At 41.4% G+C, this 26,830-nt stretch overlaps 1 protein-coding gene across 5 annotated transcripts in view; it reads left to right on the forward strand.

Moving 5' to 3' along the window:
- Nucleotides 1-20,759: 20,759 nt before the first annotated feature.
- Nucleotides 20,760-26,830, forward strand: part of tle2a (TLE family member 2, transcriptional corepressor a) — a 33,972-nt gene continuing 27,901 nt past the window's right edge. For all 5 annotated transcript variants that reach the window (XM_085447646.1, XM_085447647.1, XM_085447648.1 and 2 more), the window contains exon 1: nt 20,760-21,298. In XM_085447646.1, coding sequence (XP_085303772.1) covers nt 21,275-21,298 — 24 coding nt within the window. In that variant the 5' untranslated portion in view covers nt 20,760-21,274. The remainder of the gene's footprint in view (nt 21,299-26,830) is intronic.

Genomic DNA, 26,830 nt, shown 5'->3' on the forward strand with positions numbered 1-26,830 from the left:
TCCAATCAGCCAGCAAGAGAGTTATGTGAAAGAATCACAGGGTCACATAAAGGTACTGAGCCATAATTCTAGCTCTAGATACTGTTAATATTTCACGTGTTCTCAGTATTATATAGGCCAGTTTTGACTCAAGAATTACTAATAATGATTGTGTGTAATTAATCTTAAATTAGAGATCTATTTGAAATATTAGATATTGAAATGTCAGTCCCTCTGACTTTAGTAATGATTGATCCTTATTTAAAGTTTCAGAGACAAGAGATGGTATCTATCATTAAATTTCCCAAACCTCTACTGCTCAGTTGACTTCTGTTCAATTCAGTTTTATTTATATAGCATCAAATCACAACAACGGTTGCCACGTGCTTTATATTGTAAGGACCCTACCATAATAGAGAGAAAACCCCAATTAGCCAAACAATGAGCACTTGTTGACAGTGGGAAGGAAAAACTGAATTTTAACAGAAAGAAACCTTTTCTGCCAGAGGTTTGATGGCGTGACAAAAGACACATTGTGAAAAAGAGATTAATAATAGTAATTAAATGCAAAGTGGTGTATAAAAATATAGTGAGTGAAGAAGAAGCTCTCGGTGCATCAGGGGAAACCCTCAGCAGCCAAGACTTATTGCAGCATAACTCAGGGAGGATTCAGGGCCACCTGATGCTGCGAATAAGCTGCATCAGCTGTAATGTTCGTTTTTTGTAAAGCACTTTTTAAATGAGAATGAGTTCACTGCGTCGACAGGCTGGAGTCAAAGACGGATTTTTCCTTGTCTGGCTGAGTTTACTGAGCAGCAGCGCTATTTTATACAATAAAATAATCTCTTTTCCCAGAAACATCCAAACAGTTTACAACACAGCAGGTTTTTAACTCACAGACTGGAATATTTTATATTAGAAGTGAGGAGAAGAAAATGGACAACCTGTTATGCTGTTAACTGTTTGGATGGGATTTTAAATACCTTCATATAATATACTCAGGTGCCTTTAAACCCCTCTGGTTTTATCTCAGCCTGGTTCTAATTTATTTTTAGATTATGTATAGTGCTTGCGGGGGCAGATCTCATGTCTGCGTTAGGGCACCCTCTAACCTCTGTATGACCTCTGTTCCACGTGTGCACCACGTAAGATTGGTCCTTTAGTGTTTTACTATTTCATATTTTCAAATGGCAGCAGGTACCTTTCTCTGCAGAAACATGGGAAAATGTGGTTGTAATACAAATATTTCTTTTTGACAGTGTCAAGGTTTAGTATAATCTCTGTCACCACTGTCCCATAAACAAATACACACAGATAGGGATGGACTGGTTCACGGTTCCAAGATTCCCTAAACCACAATTTTCCTTGATTTGACCCACACCGGTGAAATTTGAACAGGAGCAGCCTCAATATACACAAATTTGGTGCACTTGTACAGTGGTGTAAAATTTAAAAAATATTTTCATTTTTGTGTTTTTGTGGTCACTTTTGGAAAAGTCAGTGACTTTTATAGTAAATAAATCACATTTAGGGAATTTTTGCTGCTTTCAAACGTCAAAATGGGGAATATTTGACTCGCACAGTATGTGAGGTTTCAGATATACCAAATGCTTTGAGTGCTGCTGCACTGAAATTCTTATTTAGTTTTACCTTGGGAGACATACTGAATAAATGTATTTCTTTTCATCATGAAAAAAAAATCCTGTTGCTGATGAATCAGGAAGGGTTAATCAAGCCTCGCTCTGCTGTCTCAGTGCGTCTCGGCTGGAGAATGGAACAAGCCACAAAAATAAACACATATATTTATAACGAAATAAACACTGGACCCACGGGGTACATTTGTGGGAGTTTTGTTGGCAGCGGTACTGAAAACCACTACCATTCCTCATTTAAAACAATATTACTCACTTGCATGTTGTGAAAGTTACGCAGACACAGGGTGATTTTTTTTACTGCGATGTCAAAACAAGTAGAAATGGAAAACACTAAGGTCTTCTATTTACGTGACTATTTAGCCATTTAGCTGCTTCTTCTTCAGGGTGATTTACAATATGTGAGTTCACCGCTGTGTCATTAATTTCTCCAGAGAAATGCATACTATACCCCTACTGAATATATTACCCTGCAGGTCTGGTGAAAAATATAACCCTTTGTGTCACGAGATGTTGGTAACCAGGGCATTTATGAGTTTACTAAACAATTAACTAAAGGTTAATGAAAGATTAAAGAAATATTTCAGGTAGAGTGCAGACAGAGATTCCACTGGTTTTAGATTTTTTTAAAAAGAAGAAGAAGAGGAAGAAATATTCAGTAATGATGGTAGTGATGCATCAAAATCCTAATTTGATTGTGCCTTAACATCCTGTACTTAACTAAAAGTAGTAGTGGTAGTTCCAACCATAGACTCTGTGTATGGTTATGTATACTTAGACCCATGACTCACGCGCTGTTTGGTGAACTCCTGTTTGGATCATTTTATTTTAGCCCTTTGGCCCCTGCTAGTGTTTAGGAAACAGTGGTGTGTAAAGTTATCAGCTAACTAGGAAGCTTGCTTAACAAGCCGTTTCCATAGATCCTGTGTACAGACAGGAGAGTGTGGTGTGCAAAAGTCTATATTATTACCAAAATAAATCATAGAGCTATTCATCACCTGCTCAAGTGTAGCAGAAGTAAGAACAATGTTTTTTGTCAGCTGAATGGGAATAAATAGAAACACTCTAATCTGTACTTAAGCTACTTTCTGCAGTTCCAGTATTTCACTCCTTTCAAGGGCATGTTCAAAAAGCACAAAAACAAAAAACAACAAATGGATCGGATCTACTCTACGGAAACAAGCTGAAAAATATTCCTTAGAAGCCATCACAAACCATGAATGGTCCCGTCCTCCGAGATGGAAATAAGTGAATGACTGAGAGTCTGGTGCGAAGTGGCTCTTGAGATGACTGGTTTTGGAAAAACCTCAGCACTGAAAGCAGTAACGCATGACAGAAAAAGACTTAGTTGCCAGTATTTTGATGCTGCGGTAGACAACGCTGGATGTTATATACTCACTTTGGTCAACGTCCCCGTGGAAGATGGCCATATATTTAAAACAGGAAGGGGTGCTGCTTGAAATCCTATTTCACACAATGAAAATCATCTTATTTAGAACTCTTTTCTTCTTAATTCGTCCCTTTTTTCTCTTCCTCTTGCTGTATCTTTGTAACTATGAGTGAATTTCTGATGGAAAAATTATAGTTTTTAATATAATGAGGGGAAGTGATAATCAATCACAATAATCTGTATTGTCTATCTCAGTTTATGGACAGACAATAAGGGAGTATGCAAGTAGAAAAGGGAAGGTCGGAATCAGACATGAGCTGTTTTATATAAGCAGAAGTGGCTCCAGTGTTTAATTTAATTGTTCTGTGGCTTCTATTGAGCTGGAACTGATTATATCATATTTTCAGCACTTAAAGGGGGGCAGGCATCTAAATCAATTAGTGTTTAGAGTCTCATAACCACAGATATGCATGGAGCACCACTATTGGAACTACTGGTGCTACTGACTGAGAATATCTTTTTACTCTGTAAACTTTAGCAGGTTTTTTTTCCTTCTTTTTTGCTTTTTGATGCGGAAAACTAGTTTCATCTAGCGCTATTAGTACATTGCTGTATGATGTTAATTTTGAAAATTACCATTTTTTCCCCTCCAGTATTGATTTGGAGGTGTTACAGGGAGCAGCTTTTGTTACTTTCTCATGCTGGAAGCCAGTGGAGACATTTTTAGCTTGGCTCTGTATTCTAGCAATTAAAATGCCTCCAGAAATGAGCAGCTAGTCTCTGTTGTTTTTCTCTTCCTATTATAGACAGCAGCTAGTCCTTTCATCATCGCTAAACGCTATGCTTCTGCAAAGAGACACATTAATTGAGCCCACTCTGTTCCTCATACAAAAGGACATTCTCAAACATACCGACATTATTTATGCAGGATCATCAACCATTAGGTTAAAGTATAATTGGCTCTCAAGTTTTAGTCTGAAGAATAGTTTGGAGTGACCCTTTTGTAGTTTTTATGGTTAGAGTTTTAGTAGTTAATCTTTTTTTTTTCTTTTTCTTTTTTTAGGTCCTATGTGTTACACTCAATCTCAAGAGTCTTGTTTTTCTGTATAAATATATTTTAACAATTACCTTTGACCCAATACTCCATTATCCAAGGGAAACTTTATATCTCTTTGTCAGGTTCATCACACTTCTGTCTGGTTGTTTGTGCTATTGTCTTCCTGCACAATGACAAAAAGACCAAACATATGTTTAAATAATTTAAACATCTACGGTTCTTAAAACATTTGCCCAGCTATTTTTAAAGAGATATCATTATCTTTCAAAGTAAAATGTATTTCTTTTACATTTAGCTCAGCCAGAATATTTGTTCTTAACATGCTGTGCTTAATATCCTATTTTCCTTTTTATGTGCATTTAAATGGTTTATTTCCAGCCTACAAACCCGTTGCTTGTCTTTGGTACATCCATATATTCACCCAAACTGAATGCATTTTTAAATTTTATTCAGAAGACGGGATGGTTGATTGTTCTTACATGTTTTTCTATTTGAAATACCAGAATAATTCTGTTACTGACTGGCAGTTGTTGGTAAATTATAATTACACTGGTAGCCGATGGGAGTGATTAAAATGTTGGTGAGGGCAACAACACTACAAACAGATACCAACTTCTGACCTTGATATGCTTGACTGAATTACTGTGCAGCAAAAGTTGTGATGCGTAACTGTAGCCAGAGCCCGACAACACTACAACCCCAACTACGCCTGTAATATAAAGTTTACAAGTAGGCTCTCCCTGTATTTAATTCACTGATGGTCAGTTATGGACATTTTCTACGGAGGGAAGCCACAGCTTCTTGAACATCAACAGTGCCTGGTGCATGTGAACTATATCAAGACTATTTTATGAGAAGCTACCACTATGATAATAACTCTTTTTCTAAAATTGTATTTATTTTATTTGCAGATGTTTTTCTCGAGAAGTAAAGGTCATAATCGGTAGTTACCAGGCGTCTTAAGCTCTATGACACTGTATTAACAGACAACACAGACGTGGCTGCCAACAAAGTGGACGAGATAAGCTGATCTCAAAATCTCCACTTTGACCGCACGGTTTACTGCAGCACATTAGCAAAAGAAGAAACTAGAGCCAAAGCACACATACACATACAGTGGGGCAAAAAAGTATTTAGTCAGCCACCGATTGTGCAAGTTCCCCCACTTAAAATGATGACAGAGGTCAGTAATTTGCACCAGAGGTACACTTCAACTGTGAGAGAGAGAATGTGAAAAAAAAATCCATGAATCCACATGGTAGGATTTGTAAAGAATTTATTCGTAAATTAGGGTGGAAAATAAGTATTTGGTCACCTCAAACAAGGAAAATCTCTGGCTCTCACAGACCTGTAACGTCTTCTGTAAGAAGCTTTTCTGTCCCCCACTCGTTACCTGTATGAATGGCAGCTGTTTGAACTCATCATCTGTATAAAAGACACCTGTCCACAGCCGCAAACAGTCAGACTCCAAACTCCGCCATGGCCAAGACCAAAGAGCTTTTGAAGGACACCAGGAAAAGTATTGTAGACCTGCACCAGACTGGGAAGAGTGAATCTACAATAGGCAAGCAGCTTGGTGTGAAAAAATCAACTGTGGGAGCAATCATCAGAAAATGGAAGACATACAAGACCACTGATAATCTCCCTCGATCTGGGGCTCCACGCAAGATCTCATCCCGTGGGGTCAAAATGATCATGAGAACGGTGAGCAAAGATCCCAGAACCACACGGGGGGACCTGGTGAATGACCTGCAGAGAGCTGGGACCAAAGTAACAAAGGTCACCATCAGTAACACACTACAACGGCAGGGAATCAAATCCCGCAGTGCCAGACGTGTTCCGCTGCTGAAGCCAGTGCATGTCCAGGCCCGTCTGAAGTTTGCCAGAGAGCACATGGATGATACAGCAGAGGATTGGGAGAATGTCATGTGGTCAGATGAAACCAAAGTAGAACTTTTTGGTATAAACTCAACTCGTCGTGTTTGGAGGAAGAAGAATACTGAGTTGCATCCCAAGAACACCATACCTACTGTGAAGCATGGGGGTGGAAACATCATGCTATGGGGCTGTTTTTCTGCCAAGGGGACAGGACGACTGATCCGTGTTAAGGACAGAATGAATGGGGCCATGTATCGTGAGATTTTGAGCCAAAACCTCCTTCCATCAGTGAGAACTTTGAAGATGAAACGAGGCTGGGTCTTCCAACATGACAATGATCCACAACACACCGCCCGGGCAACAAAGGAGTGGCTCCGTAAGAAGCATTTGAAAGTCCTGGAGTGGCCTAGCCAGTCTCCAGACCTCAACCCCATCCGGTTGTTCAGTGATGACGTGACGAATCCTACTTCCGGGTCTAAAGTAGTCTGCGTTTAATATGGCTTTTGTGTTGTTAACATGTTTAATGTTTTGTATTTTCTTCTATTTGATCTCAAAAAGCTCCTAAAACAGTCAGTGATCACTGTTGACCTCCCTCGGCTTTTATTACCGCTAATCATTTATTGAAGCTCAGTTTTTAAAACCTTAGGATGTAACTACAGCACAGCCCATGCAGCAGTATATGAATGACTAACCTCGTATTGTGGATGGATTATCTCAGTTGTTCTCCTGGCTGAAGTTTGGTCCTTTTACAGCATCCTGCCATGCGATTACATTTGTTCCTGACCACCGAGAACACTCACGATAACTTTTATCGAGTGGAAAAAAAGTTAGCTTGTTTATATTATGCTAACATAGCTGTGTCGCTAGCGGTCACGTAGCACATCATTATATACCAGCTAGCCCAACTTCAGTAACCCTACAAACGTCACTGCTGTTTAGTTTTCTGTCTTCATTTATGCTGGAAGTGATAACAGAGCTGTACGTTTTAATTTGTTTCCAAAACCCCGCAGTCAGGACACGCTATATTGTATTTAGATAGAAGCTAGCGAGCTAACTTCCTGCTAACTTCTAACTCCGTTAAATGTCATAAATTCCGTTTTCATGGATGCCTGGATGTTAAACTCAATTGTTACACCTGGTAGAGCAGAACGCTGATCATTTTATTAAAGATGAAAGTTTTTCAACTCTCAGTAATGCCATAGTGATCGTTTGATATATGGAGCTGCAGCGGAGTTTAGACCCAGACACGGCTAGTGACGTCAGACTGAACAACCGGATAGAAAATCTGTGGCGGGAGTTGAAAGTCCGTGTTGCTCGGCGACAGCCCCAAAACATCACTGCTCTCGAGAAGATCTGCATGGAGGAATGGGCCAAAATACCAGCTACTGTGTGTGCAAACCTGGTAAAGACCTATAGTAAACGTTTGACCTCTGTTATTGCCAACAAAGGTTATGTTACAAAGTATTGAGTTGTATTTTTGTTATTGACCAAATACTTATTTTCCACCCTGATTTACCAATAAATTCTTTACAAATCCTACCATGTGGATTCATGGATTTTTTTTTCACATTCTGTCTCTCACAGTTGAAGTGTACCTCTGGTGCAAATTACTGACCTCTGTCATCATTTTAGGTGGGGGAACTTGCACAATCGGTGGCTGACTAAATACTTTTTTGCCCCACTGTATAGTGGTATCATGTTTCTTATTTGATGCACTGCTCTGTAACGAACAGTTGCCCATTACTTGTCCAAGGATAGGACTCTAAAGCCATTGTTGTACTAATGATTAAATGAACTTTTTGACCTCTTGTCAAATATTTGCATGTGAAGCACATATGGCTGCGATCTGACTTTGACCAGTATCGTATCCTGGCTCCAAGCACTGCTTGGAAAGCCCACTGAGTCTCTCAGTTAAAGACCATAGAATGGATCAAGGAATGAGCATCCATATAGAGTCGTGAAGTTGTTGCTGAACAGCATGCTTTTAGTCATCACCTTTTTTTGCCCCATCAAAGCTCTTGAAACAAAGTGTCCAAGAGAAATAAGTGAGTAAAGGAATTACTGAGGCCTGTCTTACTGCTTAACGGTCAGATGAACATATAGTAAGCAGGAACATTTAATGCATTATTTGTGACTCTTGCAATCTTAGCTGCAGTCTGGACAGCTGAGTGAGACTTTTGGTTTGAGAAAAGCCTTCTAAAGTCTCCAGACTAATTTAAATTTTCTGGAGATCAGCCTCACACTGGCTGAGGAAAGCCTGCATAGCTTCACTGAAACCGCTTCATTCTAACTAGCAGTGGCCTGCTGGGAAGAAAAAAGTAGTAAAGAGAGGGTAGTGAGGCAGGAGGAACTTTTGGCTGTAGCAGAGGTGGTCGTAAACAGTCTGAGGAGGTATCTAAAGCTCTCTCCCATGCAGCTTCCAGTCTCCAGTGTCTTGGCATTTGCATGTTGCTTTGGACACTAGTTCTGTGCTCAGGGGCCCGGCTGCAGGGGCCTCGCTGGATAATGGCACATTTCTTTCAGGCAGCTCAGAGAGAGTCAGAAGGAGAGAGAGCAGAAGCAGCTTATCTGGCTGCTGGCCATCCTCGCCACTACCACCAGTGACCCTGATGAGGGATTTATATATTTAAACACACACACTGCTTTACTTGCTTTGACCATGGGCTTCATGTCCCTCCACCTCAACTCTGCAAGTCATGCAAGACTTTGTAGATTTATGGTTGAGGGGAAAACGTGTCCCACTGTGGAATAGTAGTGACACAGAGAGGTAAACAAACCTTGCCATGTGTGACACGGCCTGCGTTGGGAAACAGCCCAAGGTTCTGTTTCAGACTCAAATGATGTCATTGCAAATGGAAGTGCACGATGTAGTCGAGGCCACATATATTCATCTCTTAGTATTAATGCACAAGAAGGTTAATCCGGAAAGGTGTAGTTCTGTTTCTGTCACATGTTTACACAGGAAAAATATGCGAATATACAGTAACAGACTGTAAAAGACTCTACAGAGACCACCCATCTCATCAGCCAAGAGCCATGAGTCTGTTTTATAGTTTTGTTATGCCGTGCTGGAGTTTCCAGATTTAGATTCCAGAGAGATGTGTACTATCTTTTGGAAACTTAGAGCAGATACAGGCGTCAGTGCACTGTATTTGTGGATTGAACCCCACAGTAAGGCCAAGACATACAGTTCAAACTCTCTAACTCAGCATTTGCACAGTGTCGAGATGGTAATTCACAATTCTCGTATTTCTTAAATAACACTTTAACAGCATTTTTTGGGAATGAAAACTAAACGTTCTGACCAGTTGTTAAATCAGTACACAGACAGTCACCTCAATGGGGTTAGGAGGTGTTGTATATCATGCAGAGCTTGTCATTTAATACTGCGACTCTAACTTGGGTCTGTCATAAAGAGCCAAATATGAAATCAACAGCTTCGCAAGATTTTTTCCCCTCTTTCTATTGGACTGTGTTCAAGATTACATGATCTCTTCAAACAGCAGGACCAGAAGGAGAAAGCAGAATGAGGATGTTCTACATATACACGAGTATTTGACTTCTGACTCTTGAAAAAGATTTCACTCTCGCTATGAATAACATTAAGTCAGTTTTTCCTCTCTGTAGACTGTCAGAAAAATGATCTTTAATCTTTCCAACTGTCTTTTCTCTTCCTCTGTAGCCGCAGTGCACGTAGCTGTAGAAAAGAAAAAAGGACCACAAGGGGAAACTGGAGGCTCGGGTCTGCTTAACTATACAAGTTGCCTTCCTGTGCCAGAAATCTGCAGATCAAGAACAAACAGTGAATGAAAGAAGGGAAAATGTTAGTGTAGTTAATGCCAGCCAAGACGGAGAAGGAAAGACTGGTTCATATTCTTAAATTCAACAATCTTCTGGAGAAAGGAAAGTGCTGGCAGATATTACTAGGAGGTGTAAAGAAAGAAAGTTCCTTTTGCCTCAGAAGGTAAAACTGATAAAGAAAAACCTACAGTCTGGCCTGAGACATTAAGGATTATGTTCTTTTAAAGATAGGGTAGGTAACGTATGTAATACTGGAAGCTTTTTCTTTAAAGTGAGTTTGAAGTGCTGTTTTTCTTTTGTATGAATTAAAAAAAATCCTCAAACAGCCCTTATGCTAAAGCATTTAATGACTGTTAAATGACTTTTTCTTTTCATGGGTAGGTTTACTGTTGTTTGCATATTTCCATACTATTTACAAAATTTCCAATTTGTGCAGACTTTACACAAAAATTCCAAGAAAAAGACGATGCTTTTTTATTCTTAGTTACTATAATCTGAATTTACTTATTCTGATATGTAAAATGTACAAATAGCTTGTGGGATACAGTATATAGAAGCCAAAATCCTTTAATGGTTACAGCTTTCTTATTATTTTTTCTTTATTACGGCTTTTAATTTCAGACCCATTTAGTTTCCACTACCTCTCTAATGCTTAAAAACTCCATCAGCACCAACCTTGTGAGATTTGACATTTAACACACACTTAATCACAGAAGGTGCCAACAAAGGGTAACTGTTTCAACAACACTAAAATTAAAGTCTTTTTCCTTTTTAGCAGTCTGTATGTTTTGTGGCTCATGTTGACACGGGAACTTTTCCAGGAGGTCACTATTATGCTTTTGAAACATCAAAGTAAAAAAAAAGACTTTAGTTTGTTTCAAAGTCAAAATTAATTGCAGTATGTAGCAGCATAAGCAGTTGCAAAAGCAGCCTACGTGGCTACAAGTGGTAATTACACAATTTTGGTGCAGTAAATTTTGCCGGGGACCAAGTTTAGGCAGTGAAGGTCACTCAAACACATCCTGTCAGTTCCTCTTTCAGCAACCACAAAATCATCATCTTTAGTATATAGTAGTAATTTTAACTTCCACAGCAACAGGCAATTTAATAATATATGAACCTCAAGCAAAAATGTTTCGTTTTATATTACTTTACTTTGTAAAAAGTCCTTGAAAGAAACTGCCTCCTTCGGGCTGTGTGCAGTGACCGAGATCCTTGGTAGGAGACGACGGCTGACCTTCTTGGCCCCAGGTTACTCCACACTTGTCACAACTGTGAAAGGGAAGCAGGAGAATTGGTTATTATCATGGATCCCGATAACAGCTGTGGGAAAAACAATGCCAGCAATTCCCTGCAAAGCTGAAAAAGCCCAGGCTGGGGTGGAACCATTACTGGTCAGTGATCTGTCAGTGCTGTGGTTAGACCTGATCCCAACCAACTAAATGTGGGACAAAGAGCTTGTTTGTGTGGAACAGTATGGGAAATGTTGCTAATTCAGTAAGGTGGCCTGAAATTTTGACCAAAAATCTAAACAAACTATGGTTATGGTTCAGCATGTGAAGCACAAATATACAGCATTTTATGTGCAAGTAACTTTTATAAAAAGAAGCTGAAGGTTGTTCAGTAATCTTCTCACACTCATGAATGTCCTTCTTTTTTGGTTTCTTCTTTGTTTGGAATGACTGTTAAAAAAAATTAAAGGTTATTTGTGCTGTTCAGTCTAATTGTCACTTTCGCATTTCACTGTGGATGCATCTCCACACACACTTCTGTTTTTGAGGGTTTCTTATGAGAAGCACATCATTTGATGTTATTCTTCTTTTAGGTGCAAAACTGAAATGTTAATAGTAATTAAGCCAAAGTACACTAAGAACTAATTTCAGCCTTTTCAGTATTTATTGTAGCATTTTCTTTATTTGCGGTAGTTTCCATCATATTCTGTAAAAATCTGCACAGCTTGTAACTTTGTGGTGACTTGCAGTATTTCCTGTTGAGTGTAGAACACGCAGCAAAATAAAGGAAGACATGTTAACCTGCACTTGACCCATAATGACAGTCTTCCCAGCCTCCTCCACACTGTTTTCTAAAGCCAGACTTTAGAAAAGTGTCTCTTCTGCAGTGCTGACTTTTCAGTTCTGCAGCCAATCAAAATGCGAGACATCATCTCAGTAGTAAGACAGAAACACAGAGGATCAACATGTCAGTCCTTTATTATCTGGTTCAACTGTTGCAACCTAATTACAAATTAGTTTGAAATTCAGCTTCAGTTTCAAATATGAACGGGCAGCTGCTCAAGAATCCCAAGCTTGTTCTGTAAGACCAGGAGTGGGGAGAGGTATCCACCAATCAGTGCAGATGGGAGGAGTTTAGTAATCAGGAGATTAAATAATGCTGGGTTTAGAATTAGTTAACCTAACCCCACTAACTACATATCTTTGGACTGTTGGAGGAAGCCGGAGTACCCAGAGAAAACCTATGCAAACTTCACAAAGAAAAGCCCGGCCTGATGATCGAGTTGACCACCATGCCACTGCTGCCCCACCCCAAAGTCAGACCATGCACACACAAAAACAAAAGTTAAGAGCCCTATCTCAGACACTACAGGTCTTAGATAGCATGTTGAATGTTAAACTTCACAACAGTATAATTAGATATGGATTAAACAAGTATTGCATGTTTGGAAGGGTTAACAGGAAAAAGCGTCTTCATTCTGAAAAATGGCTGCACGGTTTAAGTTTGCAAAGCTGCATCTAAACAAACCACAAGACTTCTGGAACTATGTCCTGTTGGACTGTAATGCACAGCACCACATTTGGAAAAAATCAACCAAAACAGCACAAACACACCTCATACCATCCACCAAGCAGATCATGGAGCTGTTTGCATCCATTTGATAGCTAAAGCTATACCAAATTGAAGGGTGGCATGGGGTAGCACATGCCCCCTTCAAATAATTTTTTCAAACAACTTGGCTGCCGATCACATCTTTCTTCATGGTTGGTTATAAAGCTCTAAAGCTGTGAACTGGGATGTTGTGTTTTTCTCTGTGTTGCACAGTATACAGCCAAATACTGCTGTAATGCTTAGAATAGCTTTTATGAGGGCAAATACTGATTTTAAAACATGTGGCTGTTATCTTACTTCATGTGACTGGCTTACTTCTGTTTGGATTTGTAGCTGCATAACTGTTAATAGCTTAAATTTATCTGTATTTTTAAATAAAGCTTGTGGTTTGTAAGGGAACAAAGCATGTAAGAGAATTTTAAAATCTATACAGCACAAGCTGAGAATATTGATTTGTTTGAGAGCAAATACACTTAAATGATTGTTACAAATACTTTAAAACTGATAATCTCGACTGTAAGCTTTTAATAGCTAAAAATGTTGATCATTGTTGTATTAATGTAAAAAACGTAATCAATATAACATTGGCTTATAAGACAAGTTACAAAAGTGTTCTGATACCTTTTTGTGATTGCCAGTGAAGCCCCCCAATTTAGAAATTCCTAGAATCGCCCCTGAACCATCCGGCTGAAACGCTGTAGTGGGATCTTTGTAGAAAGCCCGCAAACCTCAACAACTGAAAAATGGGCCAAAATTCTTCCACAAAAAGGTCAATCACTTACATTTACAAAAATAAGTGTGAAGCACCTGGCAGGCAAACATATACCTACATCAGTACACCGCAGTGTGAACTTCTGTTTGGCTCATTCCTGAGCGGAACAACAGAGCTACACGCAGCACGGGATTCACTGTGTAATGGTGACACCGTGTGGTGAAAGTTCTTCACTGCAGTTTGGGACAGGATAGTGGCGTCTTGGCACGCGACAGTATTTAGCGTCAGTTTCCACTCACTGATGAAGGTTTTCAACGTCTGAGACGGATAAGCGCAGTGAAGCTGGCGATTAGAAACGCCCAGCATAGCTTCTGATGGGTATGCAGTCTGTCAGCGTGTCTGTGTCCGCCTGGTGAGCTCCTGGATTTAGTGGAAAATGCTGCCCAGCGGGTAACCTTGACCTTACCCCTGGGGGAAAAGCAGGTTGTACGAGGTCACAGGATTCAAAGTCCTGCTATTACAAACCCCCAGTGAACATATGAAGCTATATGAGGTATGACAGACAGCGTAGACAATGATTTATTCATTTATACCGTCCTGGAATGACACATAAATAAGATACAGTATACAATGTAGCCTACGGTACTGCATATGCCGCTGATTGCATTACTTATAGATTACAGCAGGTGGCAGCATAATGCAATGTGGTAGCTTGTTCGTTGCACGTCTAAGTACAAATTCACAAAATACATATTAGGAGTTTGATATATTTGTGTTGTTGTTTTTAAAAAGAAAAGCTCTATGTTTAATCTTTTATTTAAACGAACCCTGATATCTACAGGACCACAGTTAAGCTGTAACTGTGTGCTTTTTCTTTTAAAATGTTTTTCATGCATAAATGTGAGGTACTCAAATTATTTATTAGTTTTTTGTTGATAAGGAGAGTCGTGTTGTTATAGACACATTTTGGAGGCAAATTCTATCGACCCAACGGGATTTTGTTTTCTAGTTTATGTGAGTTTTCTTCCTGTGGAAAAAAAAAAGTATAAATATACAAATTATGACCCGATCTGCACTCTCCACTTTCACAGCACTCAGTTACAGCGGAAACCTGTGGCAGTGGCTGCATACTTCTCACAGGAGAGCATCCCACCGCTGTGTGAGATGAGTGACAGCGCACGCAGAGTGCTGTCAGTAGCATTTGCAAGTCAATGCTCAGATTTAACCTCTCCACTCTCCCTCCCTTCCTGCATTCAAAATCAAACTCTGAAAAGATGCTCTTTTCTCACTCGCTCCTTAAAAAAATGAAAAGAAAGAAAAAGAAAATGTGGGAATATGAACCATCGCATTGACCTTGTCTCGAAATTTCTCTGGCACGTATGAAGTTATCTTTTTGCAATGGGGGTCTATGAGGAAACCCCTCTAAGACGCTTCCTTGCCTCATCGTTACCTCTGAGTACACAATGCCATTTCAGATTTCATGGCCAAATTGTGCAAGCAGCTACACCACCAGACATTTGGAAAGTCAAAAGGAGATCTTATTCGGCTTCACCGTCATACAAATCACTCCATTGTTCTGTTTTATAAAGAAAAAAAATGCCAGTGAAAAGGAGAGGAGTGCATTCCATCTTCCCGAGGCTACAACAGGTCATGATGAAAATGCCGTCCTATTTACAAATGGAACAATTTAGCAAATATCAAAGGAAAAGATTGCTCTGTATTGATCTCATCAGCATTATGGTATGTGGGCAAAAGACTGCGGGAGACTTTTGAGCAGGGATACAATGTTATGCCGAAACACTGGAATTCCTCAGTTCTAAGATACACATGCCTGTGGGCATAAATGTGTCAGCGGCTGTTTTATGTGCGCATATGTGTGTATGTGTGGGTGTCACACAGGGTATTTATTTGTATCCGCCTGCAACGAGGAGAGAAGGTGTGTGTGTGTGTGTGTGTGTGTGTGTGTGTGTGTGTGTGTGTGTGTGTGAGAGTGAAGCTGCTGCTGATGTGGGTCATTACCCCCTTCTTTTCCCCGGGGGGCTATACAGCAGGAGAGGACAGAAGGGGAGGAGTTGGATTGAGGGTTTGGGGGCAGGGGTGGGGGTGGGGATGGGAAACATGGAGGGTGTTGTGGAGGGGATGAGAAGGAGGTAGAGGATGAGATTGTGTGTTGGGGAGGAGGGGTCCCAAAGGAGTAGAGACCAATAAATCACAGGGCCGTCTCTGCGCTGACACCCAGCTTGTCTGATGAGGGACAGAAAGAAGGGTAGGGGGGTGGGGGTCAAAGTAAGGCAGCGGGGAGGGGTGAGGGAGAGTGGGGCGGGGGGGTGGGCATTGTGACAACACTGTGGCCTTGTCTTCCTGTCACTCAAGCCAATGCAAGGCAGGAGCCGTTCTCTATACCAAACTAAAGGAACTGATGAAATTAGGGAGAGGGGGTGAGGCTGGGAAACCTAAAGTTTGACCCACGCAGGGCACCTTAATCTAAGATCATCCATCCCCTTTGCTGCTGTGTTGGAGAAAGTTGAGATGAACAAACTCTTCTTATTTGCCTACATTCTTACAGGACAATGGTGTTTATTCGAGGGCTTAAAAGCTGCTTTCGGCTACTCCCTGATTCATAAGAGGTCAGAGAGCGGGTAGCTCCACATGTTTGATTTGGCAGATTTTATTGATGCCCTTCCTGACACGACCCCAAAGGGATTTGTGTCTCCACCCAGGATCAAACTGGGGATCTTTTTCTGCTTAGGTGAATGTGTAAACCGCTACATTATGGAGACGTGTTTAATGTTTGAATCAAGCAATTTCAGATCTCAGAACATTTAGAAGAAAGTGGAATTTAACTTGTTACACAGCGTCCGTGTTATGGATGGGCCTCCGTAAGTTACACTAATTCATTTTGGTCATGAAAACCATAAACAACCATACTGGCGATAAGTTATTGCATTGCAACCTCAGTTTAATTATTCGGTTCACAGCAGTTTAGTGTTTCTGCCACAACTGTTGTGCCCAGCATGACCAAAGAGGACATTAAGCAGATCAGCCTATGCAGGTCAGACTTTGGGAAGTACCCCTCATGTGTCTTTTCAAACTTAAAAAGAGATCACACCTCAGCTTGTGCATTTGGTTTCAAAGCCTGACCTTACTCGAAAACTGCAAAACACATGGGGGATATTGTGCGTTCACAGTCAACTTGCCCTAGTATGTGTGGTAAGTTCACTGATCCACATCTGCAGATAGATAGATAGATAGATAGATAGATAGATAGATAGATAGATAGATAGATAGATAGATAGATAGATAGATAGATAGATAGATAGATAGATAGATAGATAGATAGATAGATAGATAGATAGATAGATAGATAGATAGATAGATAGATAGAATAACAGGATAAACAATAAAAATAATAATGTCTAATAAAAAAAACAGTTAAAGTGTCACAAAAGCATCTTGAGAGCTTTATAGTGTATAGCAAACATTTTAACCCCAAATGTGGGGAAAATACAGAAAATACAAAATAAAAATGTATCTCGTATCTTCACACCATAGGCATTTGCCTTCAGATGACCCCAAAGATAAAAGTCTAAGGGGGTCAGATCGGGAGACCTTGGGGGCCATTCAACTGGCCCACGATGACCAATCCACTTTCCAGAAAACTGTTCTTCTAGGAATGCTCGGACCTGGCACCCATAATGTGGTGGTGCACCATCCTGCTGGAAAAACTCAGGGAACGTGCCAGCTTCAGTGCATAAAGAGGGAAACACATCATCATGTAGCAATTTCAAATATCCAGTGGCCTTGACGTTTGCATTGATGAAGGATGGACCCACTGTCGTTGTACCCCATATACCACACCAAACCATCACTTTTGTTGGTCCAACAGTCTTGGAGGGATCCATCCAATGTGGGTTAGTGTCAGACCAATAGCGGTGGTTTTGTTTGTTAACTTCACCATTCACATAAAAGTTTGCCTCATCACTGAACGAAATCTTCTGCGTGAACTGAGGGTCCTGTTCCAATTTTTGTTTTGCCCATTCTGCAAATTCTGTGCGCCGATTTGGGTCATCCTCGTTGAGATGCTACAGTAGCTGGAGTTTGTAAGGGTGCCATTTGTGAGTAGCTAATATCCGCCGAAGGGACGTTCGACTAGTGCCACTCTCCAGTGACATGCGGCGAGTGCTACGCTGTGGGCTCTTGCTGAATGAAGCTAGGACAGCCACTGATGTTTCTTCATTAGTGACAGTTTTCTTGCGTCCACATTTTGGCAAATCCAACACTGAACCAGTTTCACGAAACTTAGCAAGCAGTTTGCTGACTGTAGCATGGGAGATGGGTGGTCTCATAGGGTGTCTTGCATTGAAATCTGCTGCAATGACCCGGTTACTGCGTTCACCAGATATCAACACAATTTCGATCTGCTCCTCACGTTAACCTCTTCAACATGTCAATGGCTGTGAACAAAGAGAAACTTGTAAATAACTCATAAAAGAATAAAGTTATGTTGAAACCAAGCACACCATTGTTTTTCTTGTGACATTACCAATAAGTTTGATGTGTCACATGGCCCTCTTCCTATTGAAAAAACAAAAGTTGTATCCAAGATGGCCGACTTCTAAATGGCCACCATGGTCACCACCCGTCTTGAGGAGTTTGCCCCCTCACATAGACTAATGTGCCACAAACAGGACTTTAATATCACCAACCATTCCCATGTTATTACGGTGTATCCATATAAATGGTCCACCCTGTATTTTGAAGGCCTATCTCTGAAACCGTCAATGCTTTACATAGTTGGCTATATTTTCTGTATTAGCTTGAGTGCTCTGAAGTGATGTCAGGTCATCTAGACTTTTTCCTTTCGTCACTGCTATCCTTTCTTGACTTTCTGAGAACATGTAGCAGCTTGCATTTTTATTTCTGGATGCAGTATCACTGTATAATAACACAAATTCTCATGTCTAGGGAGAAAACATCCAGACAGGTGAAGGTTATTGATCCAAGCAAAGCAGCAATAACCACTCTCATCACGCTGCCCGCCGGAAACAAAACATACAACGGTCCATCGTCTCAACAGGATGTCTGTTCGGTAGGCTTTGTCCGTTGTTATTGGGGCATCATTTAGTATGAATATCAGTCACAGTTTGACACTGATATTGCTGCTGGCAACCACAAGGAATGAAGCTGTCTCTAAAGAATAGTGAGAAGCGAACTTGTTTTCATCGCCACTCCCTCCTGATGTTTTGCTGCTCGGTGATACTTTATGCATAACCAGCGTCTTGGCCTTCGCTCCTGTTTTCTTTTCTTAGCAAAGCAGCCCTACTCCCTTGGGAACTTTCCACCGTCCCCCCCGAGACAGGTGTGTGCGGTCATTATGTGTTTGCTTAAACTCGGCACACATGAGTCTGATAGACCTCTCTTAACAACCTCACATAATTGAGGTAAAACCGAAAGGTCCCGTGACGTTGCGACCACGGCTTCCTCTCCTTTTTGTAGAGCTTTTTTTTTTATGTCCCTTTGCTCCGAGCGGTTGAGTATAAGGGCACTGTGGACGGAGTGTGTTTAATCACTGGAGCTCAGCCAACACACACACACACACACACACCTAGAGCACTCCTTCACCTGACCTGCCAATAGCAATAATATGTGTCCTTCACTTATCATTTTCTATCATCTATATTATTATGCCCCGCCAGCACAACATAGCCTCATACATCCCATGAACCCTCCCACCTGCCTTCTTCCCTATGCCCCCAACACACACGCACACGCACGTGCACACACAACAAGAAACATCTCCCTGTGCAGCAGCAGACTGCAAAGCACTGCATTCCTCATGACTTTTTTTTTCTAATAAATGTGATCCCAGAATCCGGGAGGGAGACCAGTGCTGTGCATTAAAATTCATGGGAAAAAATGGCAATAAAATCTTTCTTTCTCTCTCTCTCTTCCCTTCTTTCTTTCCTTCCCTCTCTATTCTCCCTACTTGCTCCCCTTCGCCCTTCTCTCTTTTTTCATTCCCTTACTTGTCTGCTCAACACATACACGCACACGCAAAACCCACATGCACAAGCGACACACACACACACACTCATTTTTTTTCATCACCCGTGCTCTCTCTCTCTCTCTCTCTTGTTCAATCTCCTAACCCTCCTACTGGCTCGTCTTTCTCAGCATCCCCCCTGCTGTCCTTCATCCTTTATTCTCTTCCTCCTCCCTCCCTCCCTACCCCCCTCTGCCTTTTTCTCTCTTTCTCACACACACATATATTCTCACACAAACAGACACACGCACACACTCTCACACACCCATCTATATTTTCCAGCTCCACCTCTGGCAGGTTGTGATTTCCACTGTCAGAAATTGCTTTTTCAATATCTATCTCTCTAATTATGAGCCCAGCTAAAGGGGTCATGCCACCAGAATACCAATTTTTCCACCATTTCTCCCTTCTCCTCCAGAATAATTCTCCTTTTCCAGGTAACAACAAAGTGCACGTCAAAAGAATAGCCTTGTGAGTGTTGCACCATCATCACTGTTGCATTTATGTGGTTTTCAGATGCCTTACTTTTAATGTGTTTTGCCAGTTCTCTGTGGTCAAGCTTATTTTTTTCTCATCTACAAATGACTAAAATGATGCAAACATTAGTGCAAAGTCTATTTATTTCCACACTGACGAGGATGAAAGGCGGGGTGAGGGGTGTGTAAGTTTTTTTTCTCGAATGCATTGCCGAGTTTGTGGGGAGAAAAAGGAAAACCACTGAGTCTTGATACAGCAACCACACAACTCCTCGCCTTCTCAGTCACTAGACGAAGCCAGGAAAGGGTTAACCTGACGGAGCGGTTGTAGCCCCGCTTGATTGACGCGTGGAGCATTGTGCTAGCTATCCCCTCCAATCGGCAAACGGTCGCCACACCCCACGTGGGTGTTCTCCATACTCATTGGCTCGTTTTACCAGTGTTTACCGTGCCGAGGCCGAGCCCCACGTGGAGATTTCATTCAATCACTGAACAATTCCTCAGAATCCCTTCTTTCTAAATACATTTTGGACTTTTTTATAAAATTAAAAAATTCCCAGTTGTGCGGATACGTCTTTATTTCCGACGCTGGATGCGAGTAAAGCTGGTTACAGTGCATCCCTAACAAGACACATGCTAAGGTTTCTTGGCAAATATCATCAGGCTGTTTGAAGAACAGCATTGTGTAAATGCTCTGATTTGCCCTCTATTTATATCCTGCATAGACTATATGTGCAATATTTCATTCTGTTAAAAGAACAATAGAAAATCTTAAGGCTGATAATTGTGAAGCAAACCGTGTCTTAAGGTTCTCCCCCAGCCCCCCCTTCCTCAAAGAAAGCTACTCATATGTAATGTCCCATTGAGGATCAGAGCAAGGGGGAGTGAGAGAAGTGAGGGACTGGGAGTGTTGTGTGAAAAGAGTGCAGGCCAACGAGCGAGACAAAAGAGGCTGCGGCTGCATTCAGTGTGCTGGTGGTGTGTCCGTCTCCGAAGCCACAAGCGAACCACATTTCCCCCCTTCCTTCTCTGGCGTTTTACGCTACAGACGGCGAATATATATATTTATATATATATTTATCGAAGAGGAGGGAAACAATTTGCCTCAGTGTAATTGCTGGAAGCGTGAAGTTGAGGACTTGGAGGAGAGCTTCCTTGGACCGGGTGTTTCTCCCTCTCCTCCTCTCCCCGTCCTTACTACTCGTCGAGCGCGGTGCGGTGTGGGGTTGGAGATATAACCCAGAACAAAGGAGTCTTGAAGCGAGGAATGAGCGAGTCGAGGCTAGCTTCGCTATTATCTTTGAAATCCGGTCAAATGCCTCTGTGAGACCAACAATAGTACATCGACTGCTCGTATTTTTCGACGAAGCTTTGGGCACCGAAAAGGGGGAAAAGGGACAAAAAAATAAATAAACGCAAAGACTCACAAGTCGGCGGCTACAATGTTTCCCCAGAACCGACCACCGGTAAGTAAGCTAGCTACTATGTAACCACGCGCTTATTGAGATTATTGTATCAGACTGAGTAGCAGTTAAATTCAGTGTGATTGAAACATTTTTTGAACCTCAACGAGAAAGTGCGAGTCAAAATTGCTTGTCTTTTGTCCTCAGTGTGTATTTCCGGGGACTCTCTTGTATGGAAAGTGTGATTCTCCGCAGGCTCTTCTCTAGAACATGTATTTTTTGCCTTCGTTAGTAACGCTGGGTGTAGGCTTTGTCTTATGAAGGTCAGGAAGATTGTTGTCAGTAAGGCAAAGCCCCACTCACACAACGTCCAACTTTACCCACTGCCTTTGTGTGTAAATCTCGTGTCCTTGGTGGCCACCACCAGAAACGCAGAGCCTCCCATCTCCACACTATTGTGGACTTGACCCAGATGATGAAGTGTGTGTGTTTGTTTCTGCTTTCCTCGTGAACCATGAGGGGGGGAAGTGAGTCAGCTTGGCATGTCACCTTCCCTTAATGGCCTGCCCTTCTCAAGTGCCACTCATTGTTTTTACAAATTCGGCTTTTGCTTTTTTTCCCTCCCATCATATCAAGTGATTCATCGCCCTGATTTACCGATGTGATGCTGGAAACTATAAACCCTTTTCAAGAAGATAACTGCTAGTGCCAAACGATCTCAGTAACAGCACGTGGGCTCAAAGAAAAATAAAATAAACGAAAAGAGAAAATGACAAGGTGTTTGTGTTTTGAGATAGATTTCTGCAAGGTTAGGACAGGAAATCTGTGCTGCATGGGTTTAATTTGCTTTAGTGGAGTTTATGTGGAGAGCTTTTGAGCAGGCTGAAATACATAAACACTGGTCCTCCAGCTGTGTGAAGTATCAATTAAGACCTGCTCATTTGCCTAACCCTCCTCTACATCCCTCAGTCATGCCACCCTGCACCCCACCCCTGACAGTGTTTTGACATTCACGTCCCTCGTATTGAAAAGTTCATGGGAATGTGTGTGTACGCCATTGTAATTAACGTTTCACAAATCCAGTCAAGCAGGTGGAGACTAGAAAGACATCGTTTGGATTTTTGTGGGTTTGCCATTGTGTCTATTTCAGCATTTCAACCTATACTTCCTTGTAGGAAAGACTGCATTATTGGAGCCCCCGTCCCAAACATACAGCACATGCAGAAAGATTACACACTAGCAGCAGCTGTGCTTGTAGTATAGCTGAGTGCAGGAAGGCAGGGCAGGAGGCAGACTGTGGGTCTGTGGTTTGCACTGTAAACCCAATCCCTCTCATCCAGCCTCTCTTCACTGTGTTCCTGTGAGAGCTAAGAAACCACATCTTAATGTATGGGCAGGCGTCCCAGGGTGAGAGTAGCAGACTGTGGCGGGTCTGGGTGGGATGTTTAGGACAGCGGTCCCTTTTGATTTGAACTCTCCACAGAGCTTAACGGTACCATGTGAGGCAGCCGTCATAAGGAAGTCTACGGCCATCAGCGGCTCTTGTTTGCACCTCGGAGTGAAGGGCCACTCAACCCAGCAAACTGTTTAATCTCGGAAATGCTAGGCTGGCAGTAACCTGTCATCACTGGATATTGGTGTGCTCTGAAGGAAGTGACCCATATAATATACAAACACGCAGTCACGTATTCTGACATGTATAGTTGCCAAATGGTAACTGTAAAATGCTGCATGTATTTTCACATTCTAAGAAAGAGACTTTGCGGTTGTATCTGGCAGTCAGCAGGTAAAATAACCTGAATCGTGAGAGCTTCTTACAACAGATCTTCTTTCCCGATTTCCTTCTTTCAAATACAGGAGGTGCTTGGTAATCACGAGCTTCAAATAGTCTACTAGAAATGACTCTTACCTTCAAAAAAAATATACGCACATACTGTTGTAAAGTGCAAGAGGCAAATCAGAAATTAACTTTTCAATCACACATCTTGCACATCTTGGAAAATGAACGCTCTGCATGCCAGGGCTGAACTTTTCACCAGCTAATCAAAGTAAAATTATGTGCACAAATTAGATCCCTATTCCAAAATAGCATTAACACCGCATGGAAGAATTCAGTGTCTGTTTTCAGATTATTTTAGGGTCCAAGCGATGCCAAAAACAGAATAGGAAAGAAGTGCATAGATCATGGCAGGCATGTCTGGCTGTCTTAGGCCATTAGTGTTCATTCAGATCAGCCACAGTGGCACAAACACGCACAAACACAAAGAAGAAAAACATCAGAAACATAATATTAAAATATATTTAAATAGGAAACCTCCTACACTGACCCTAACCATTTAATATACATTAATGACATGTAAGATAAATGTGATGATTATTGGATGGCTAGTTAGATGTCAGGTATTCCTTGACCATCTGTTTTACTGATTCTTTTATTGTCAGAGTTTAGGGGCAATAACATAATTACCTACCTGCCATTTTATCCTAAGCAATGTCCTGGTCTAAGGGGAAGGGGTTGGTTTCTATTAGTTTAAGTCATTATGTCTGATTAAAACTGTCTATTATCCATTTAGTAGTGGCTAATGTTAGATGCACTGATAGAAAACTCACCTGAGGTCTCTCCAGAAATTACAGACATCAGTTAGCAAATCTAACACAACATCCTAGATGGAAATATCGTAGACTTCTGTGAAGGTGACATTATTGCTGATTAATATAAAGCATTTCTTTTTCAGCCTAACTCATTACCTCACTGATGCCAATTCACCCCAGCACCTTTAAGAGCAGGGACAACAGGAATTAGAGTTCTGGATCTCCTTTGGTCTCTCTTTTCACAGTTTGTTAAGTAAAGCTTGAGCTGCTAAGGACATTTGTTTTTGTTTTTTTTAGGTCTGGTAGTTAGTCTAGAGTAGCATAACAGACAAACATAATGAAAAAGGCTAAGATGTGCCTGATGGAAGCCTAGGGTTCAAATCCAGTGTGAGGCCAGAAATCAGCAGAAATATTTTAGGGCTTATGCCCCAGCTTGTCTGGTAGGAGGGGCTTAGATTATAGATGGGAGAGCTGCAGGAGGTGCGCCATGTGTTTTTAAATTCTGGCTTTTTCATCTCTAGATTTTCAGCGTTGCTGCTGTTGTTGCTTCAATCATAAGGTCTACATCATTTTCGAATTACTGTTTTGCTTTTGAGACCAAAAGGAGGCATGCATTTTCACCTTGTATATCTCCTTATTATCCACTAACACCAAGCAAGGAGTATTTCTTACTGAATTAATTTTATCTAGAGTGAGAGTAAAATGCAAAAAAGAAAAAGAAAAGAAAAGGTCAGAGAGACGAGTCATCGGCTCTCCTCCCTCAGAGCTAGCATAAAGCAAGACCCACTTCCGTAGTCCTAGCATGCTTTTAGCTCTTTATCACCAGTGTTGTCCTATGGTGAGAGCGTGGCTATCGATCTGCAGCTCGCCTGCTTTGCTCAGCCAGTGATTAGAGAGAGAAAGAAAAGGTAGAGGAAAATGAAGGAAAAGAGGCTGAAGGGATTTCAGGTTTATACAAGCTGTTGTGGCGATGTGTCTCGGCGGAAGGAACAAACGAGCTGAGGGGGTTACCTAATAAAAGAAGGCACCTCCAGCAATTAAGCCAGCTGACAGGCAAACTGTGGCGCTTTGCTAATGTGGGCTGACAGCAGGGAAATTTGAATAACGAGGCTTGCGGGAGGAAGGAGACGGGAATGAGGAGGTGGTTGTGGGGGGGTGCTGGTGGTGGTGGGAGAGAAGAAAACTGAGAAAGAAAGATGTGTGGCACTAATGAAACAGGTGCCTGGCAACCCCTCCCCTGTAAGAAGAGAAGTCATTGAGAGATTACCAGCAGGTTTCTCCAGCACCGAGACCTACTCGATGGAAGGTGGCGGGGGGCCAGAGGTGTGGGGGCAACTTCTCTTCCACACTGCACACTGTTTTAACAATGCAAATGACTGTCAAATGTTGACAGTCATGCCTGAATAATTTCATATGAGAGGCTTTAATTTCAAAAGCTTTTTTGAGAGGACAGGATATCGACACGTTTCGTGGCCCTCAGAGATGAGTAGGTGTGGGGGTGGCGACACACAGATACGCATTCGGACATGCTGTTCGGGGTTAGACCTATTGTCATTGCGTCCTTGGTGGTATTCAGATGAGACACAACAGGAGAGAGCTCGGTGGGTGTTTACTCTGATCGACTCTGTGGGTAAGCGGTGTAATTAGTAGCCTGACTAATGAGCTATATGAGGGGAGGCAGCAGTAAATTATTTTCCCAGTTGTAGGAGACAGACGGAGGAATTGACATTCGATGAAACAATTAAACATATATTTGGCAAGGGTTTTTTTTTTTCAGTCATGCAAGTAGAGTGACTCGAGGGATGAGTCGGTTGGTCCGCCACTTGGTGTCGGTCCAGCCTGAAATGTCTCATTAAGTCCTGGCTGGATGAAAATGAAATTTTGTTGACATTTATGCCTCCCCAGCAGTGAATCCTGCTGACTTTCACTGGTGTTATTATGTTCCTGTATATATATTTTATTTGTGGAAACAAATTCATTGACTACATTGTTACATTGCTGTTCCCCTCACGAAGGATTTCAATCATTTTCCTGACCTCCTGACTCTTTTTTCTAGTGGCATTAAGTCAGAATATTGCCATATGCTCTCTTTCTTACTTATGATGTTTCAGTACGTCTCAGCTATAGTTCGTTTCCAACCCACTACCCAGAAGAGCCTGGATACTATGTAACGAAATACAGATTGAATGTTCAAAATGGGATTTTCTATGAAATATAGCGTCTTTCTGAGTTTAAGATTATGGCTTTATTAGGAAGGTGATTCTGTTAAGCTGCTCAGCATAAAGTTTCAAAGAATTTGGATTTAAATCTGGAACCGTATCTGGAATAATCTCTGTATGCAAGGCTGAAGACTGAAAACTAAGACTGAATTTCTGTGATTTTTATTGGCCTTCAGACGGCACTGCATTAAAGCATGATTCTGTAATGGAAGCCCGCACATGGTCTCAGGGACACTCCTGAAAACATAATTTGGAGCTGCACCCACAAGTTTGGGTAAAAGACAACAAAAAACCCCAAGAAGGAACAGTCTTTTCTATTTCGCCAAGATGATGCCAGATCACGTTTTGCTTCTATTACAACACCGTGGCTCGTATGAGTCAGAGTGCTAAATTGGTTTACCTGCAGCCCAGATCTGCCACCCACAGAAATTTGGCACATTATGAAACGAAAAATATGACAAAAGCTTTTTAAAAAAACTAGGCCACGCACCACCTTGCACAAACTTGCCACGTTTTAAACTTTTTTGATGCGTGTTGCTGGCATTAAATTTTCAAATCAGCACATAATATTCAATTATGATAAAATGGTGACATTTTAAAGAAAATGCTGTGTTATTGATTTACAAATCCATTCTTTCTGTTTTGTTTACATCTACAGCATCATTTCTTTTGCAATCAGAGTTGAACTTTTGATTGGAAAATGTAATCACGCTAACACACAATGAATGTGGACATGGTAAATATAGCCACTAACTGCTGACGCTGTCGTGCGGAGAATGTCTCA

This window comes from Copadichromis virginalis, linkage group LG23 (genome assembly GCF_057382275.1).
Source record: "Copadichromis virginalis isolate Kocher_CV1m ecotype Utaka linkage group LG23, C_Virginalis_male_GT1.1, whole genome shotgun sequence".
Taxonomy (NCBI): domain Eukaryota; kingdom Metazoa; phylum Chordata; class Actinopteri; order Cichliformes; family Cichlidae; genus Copadichromis; species Copadichromis virginalis.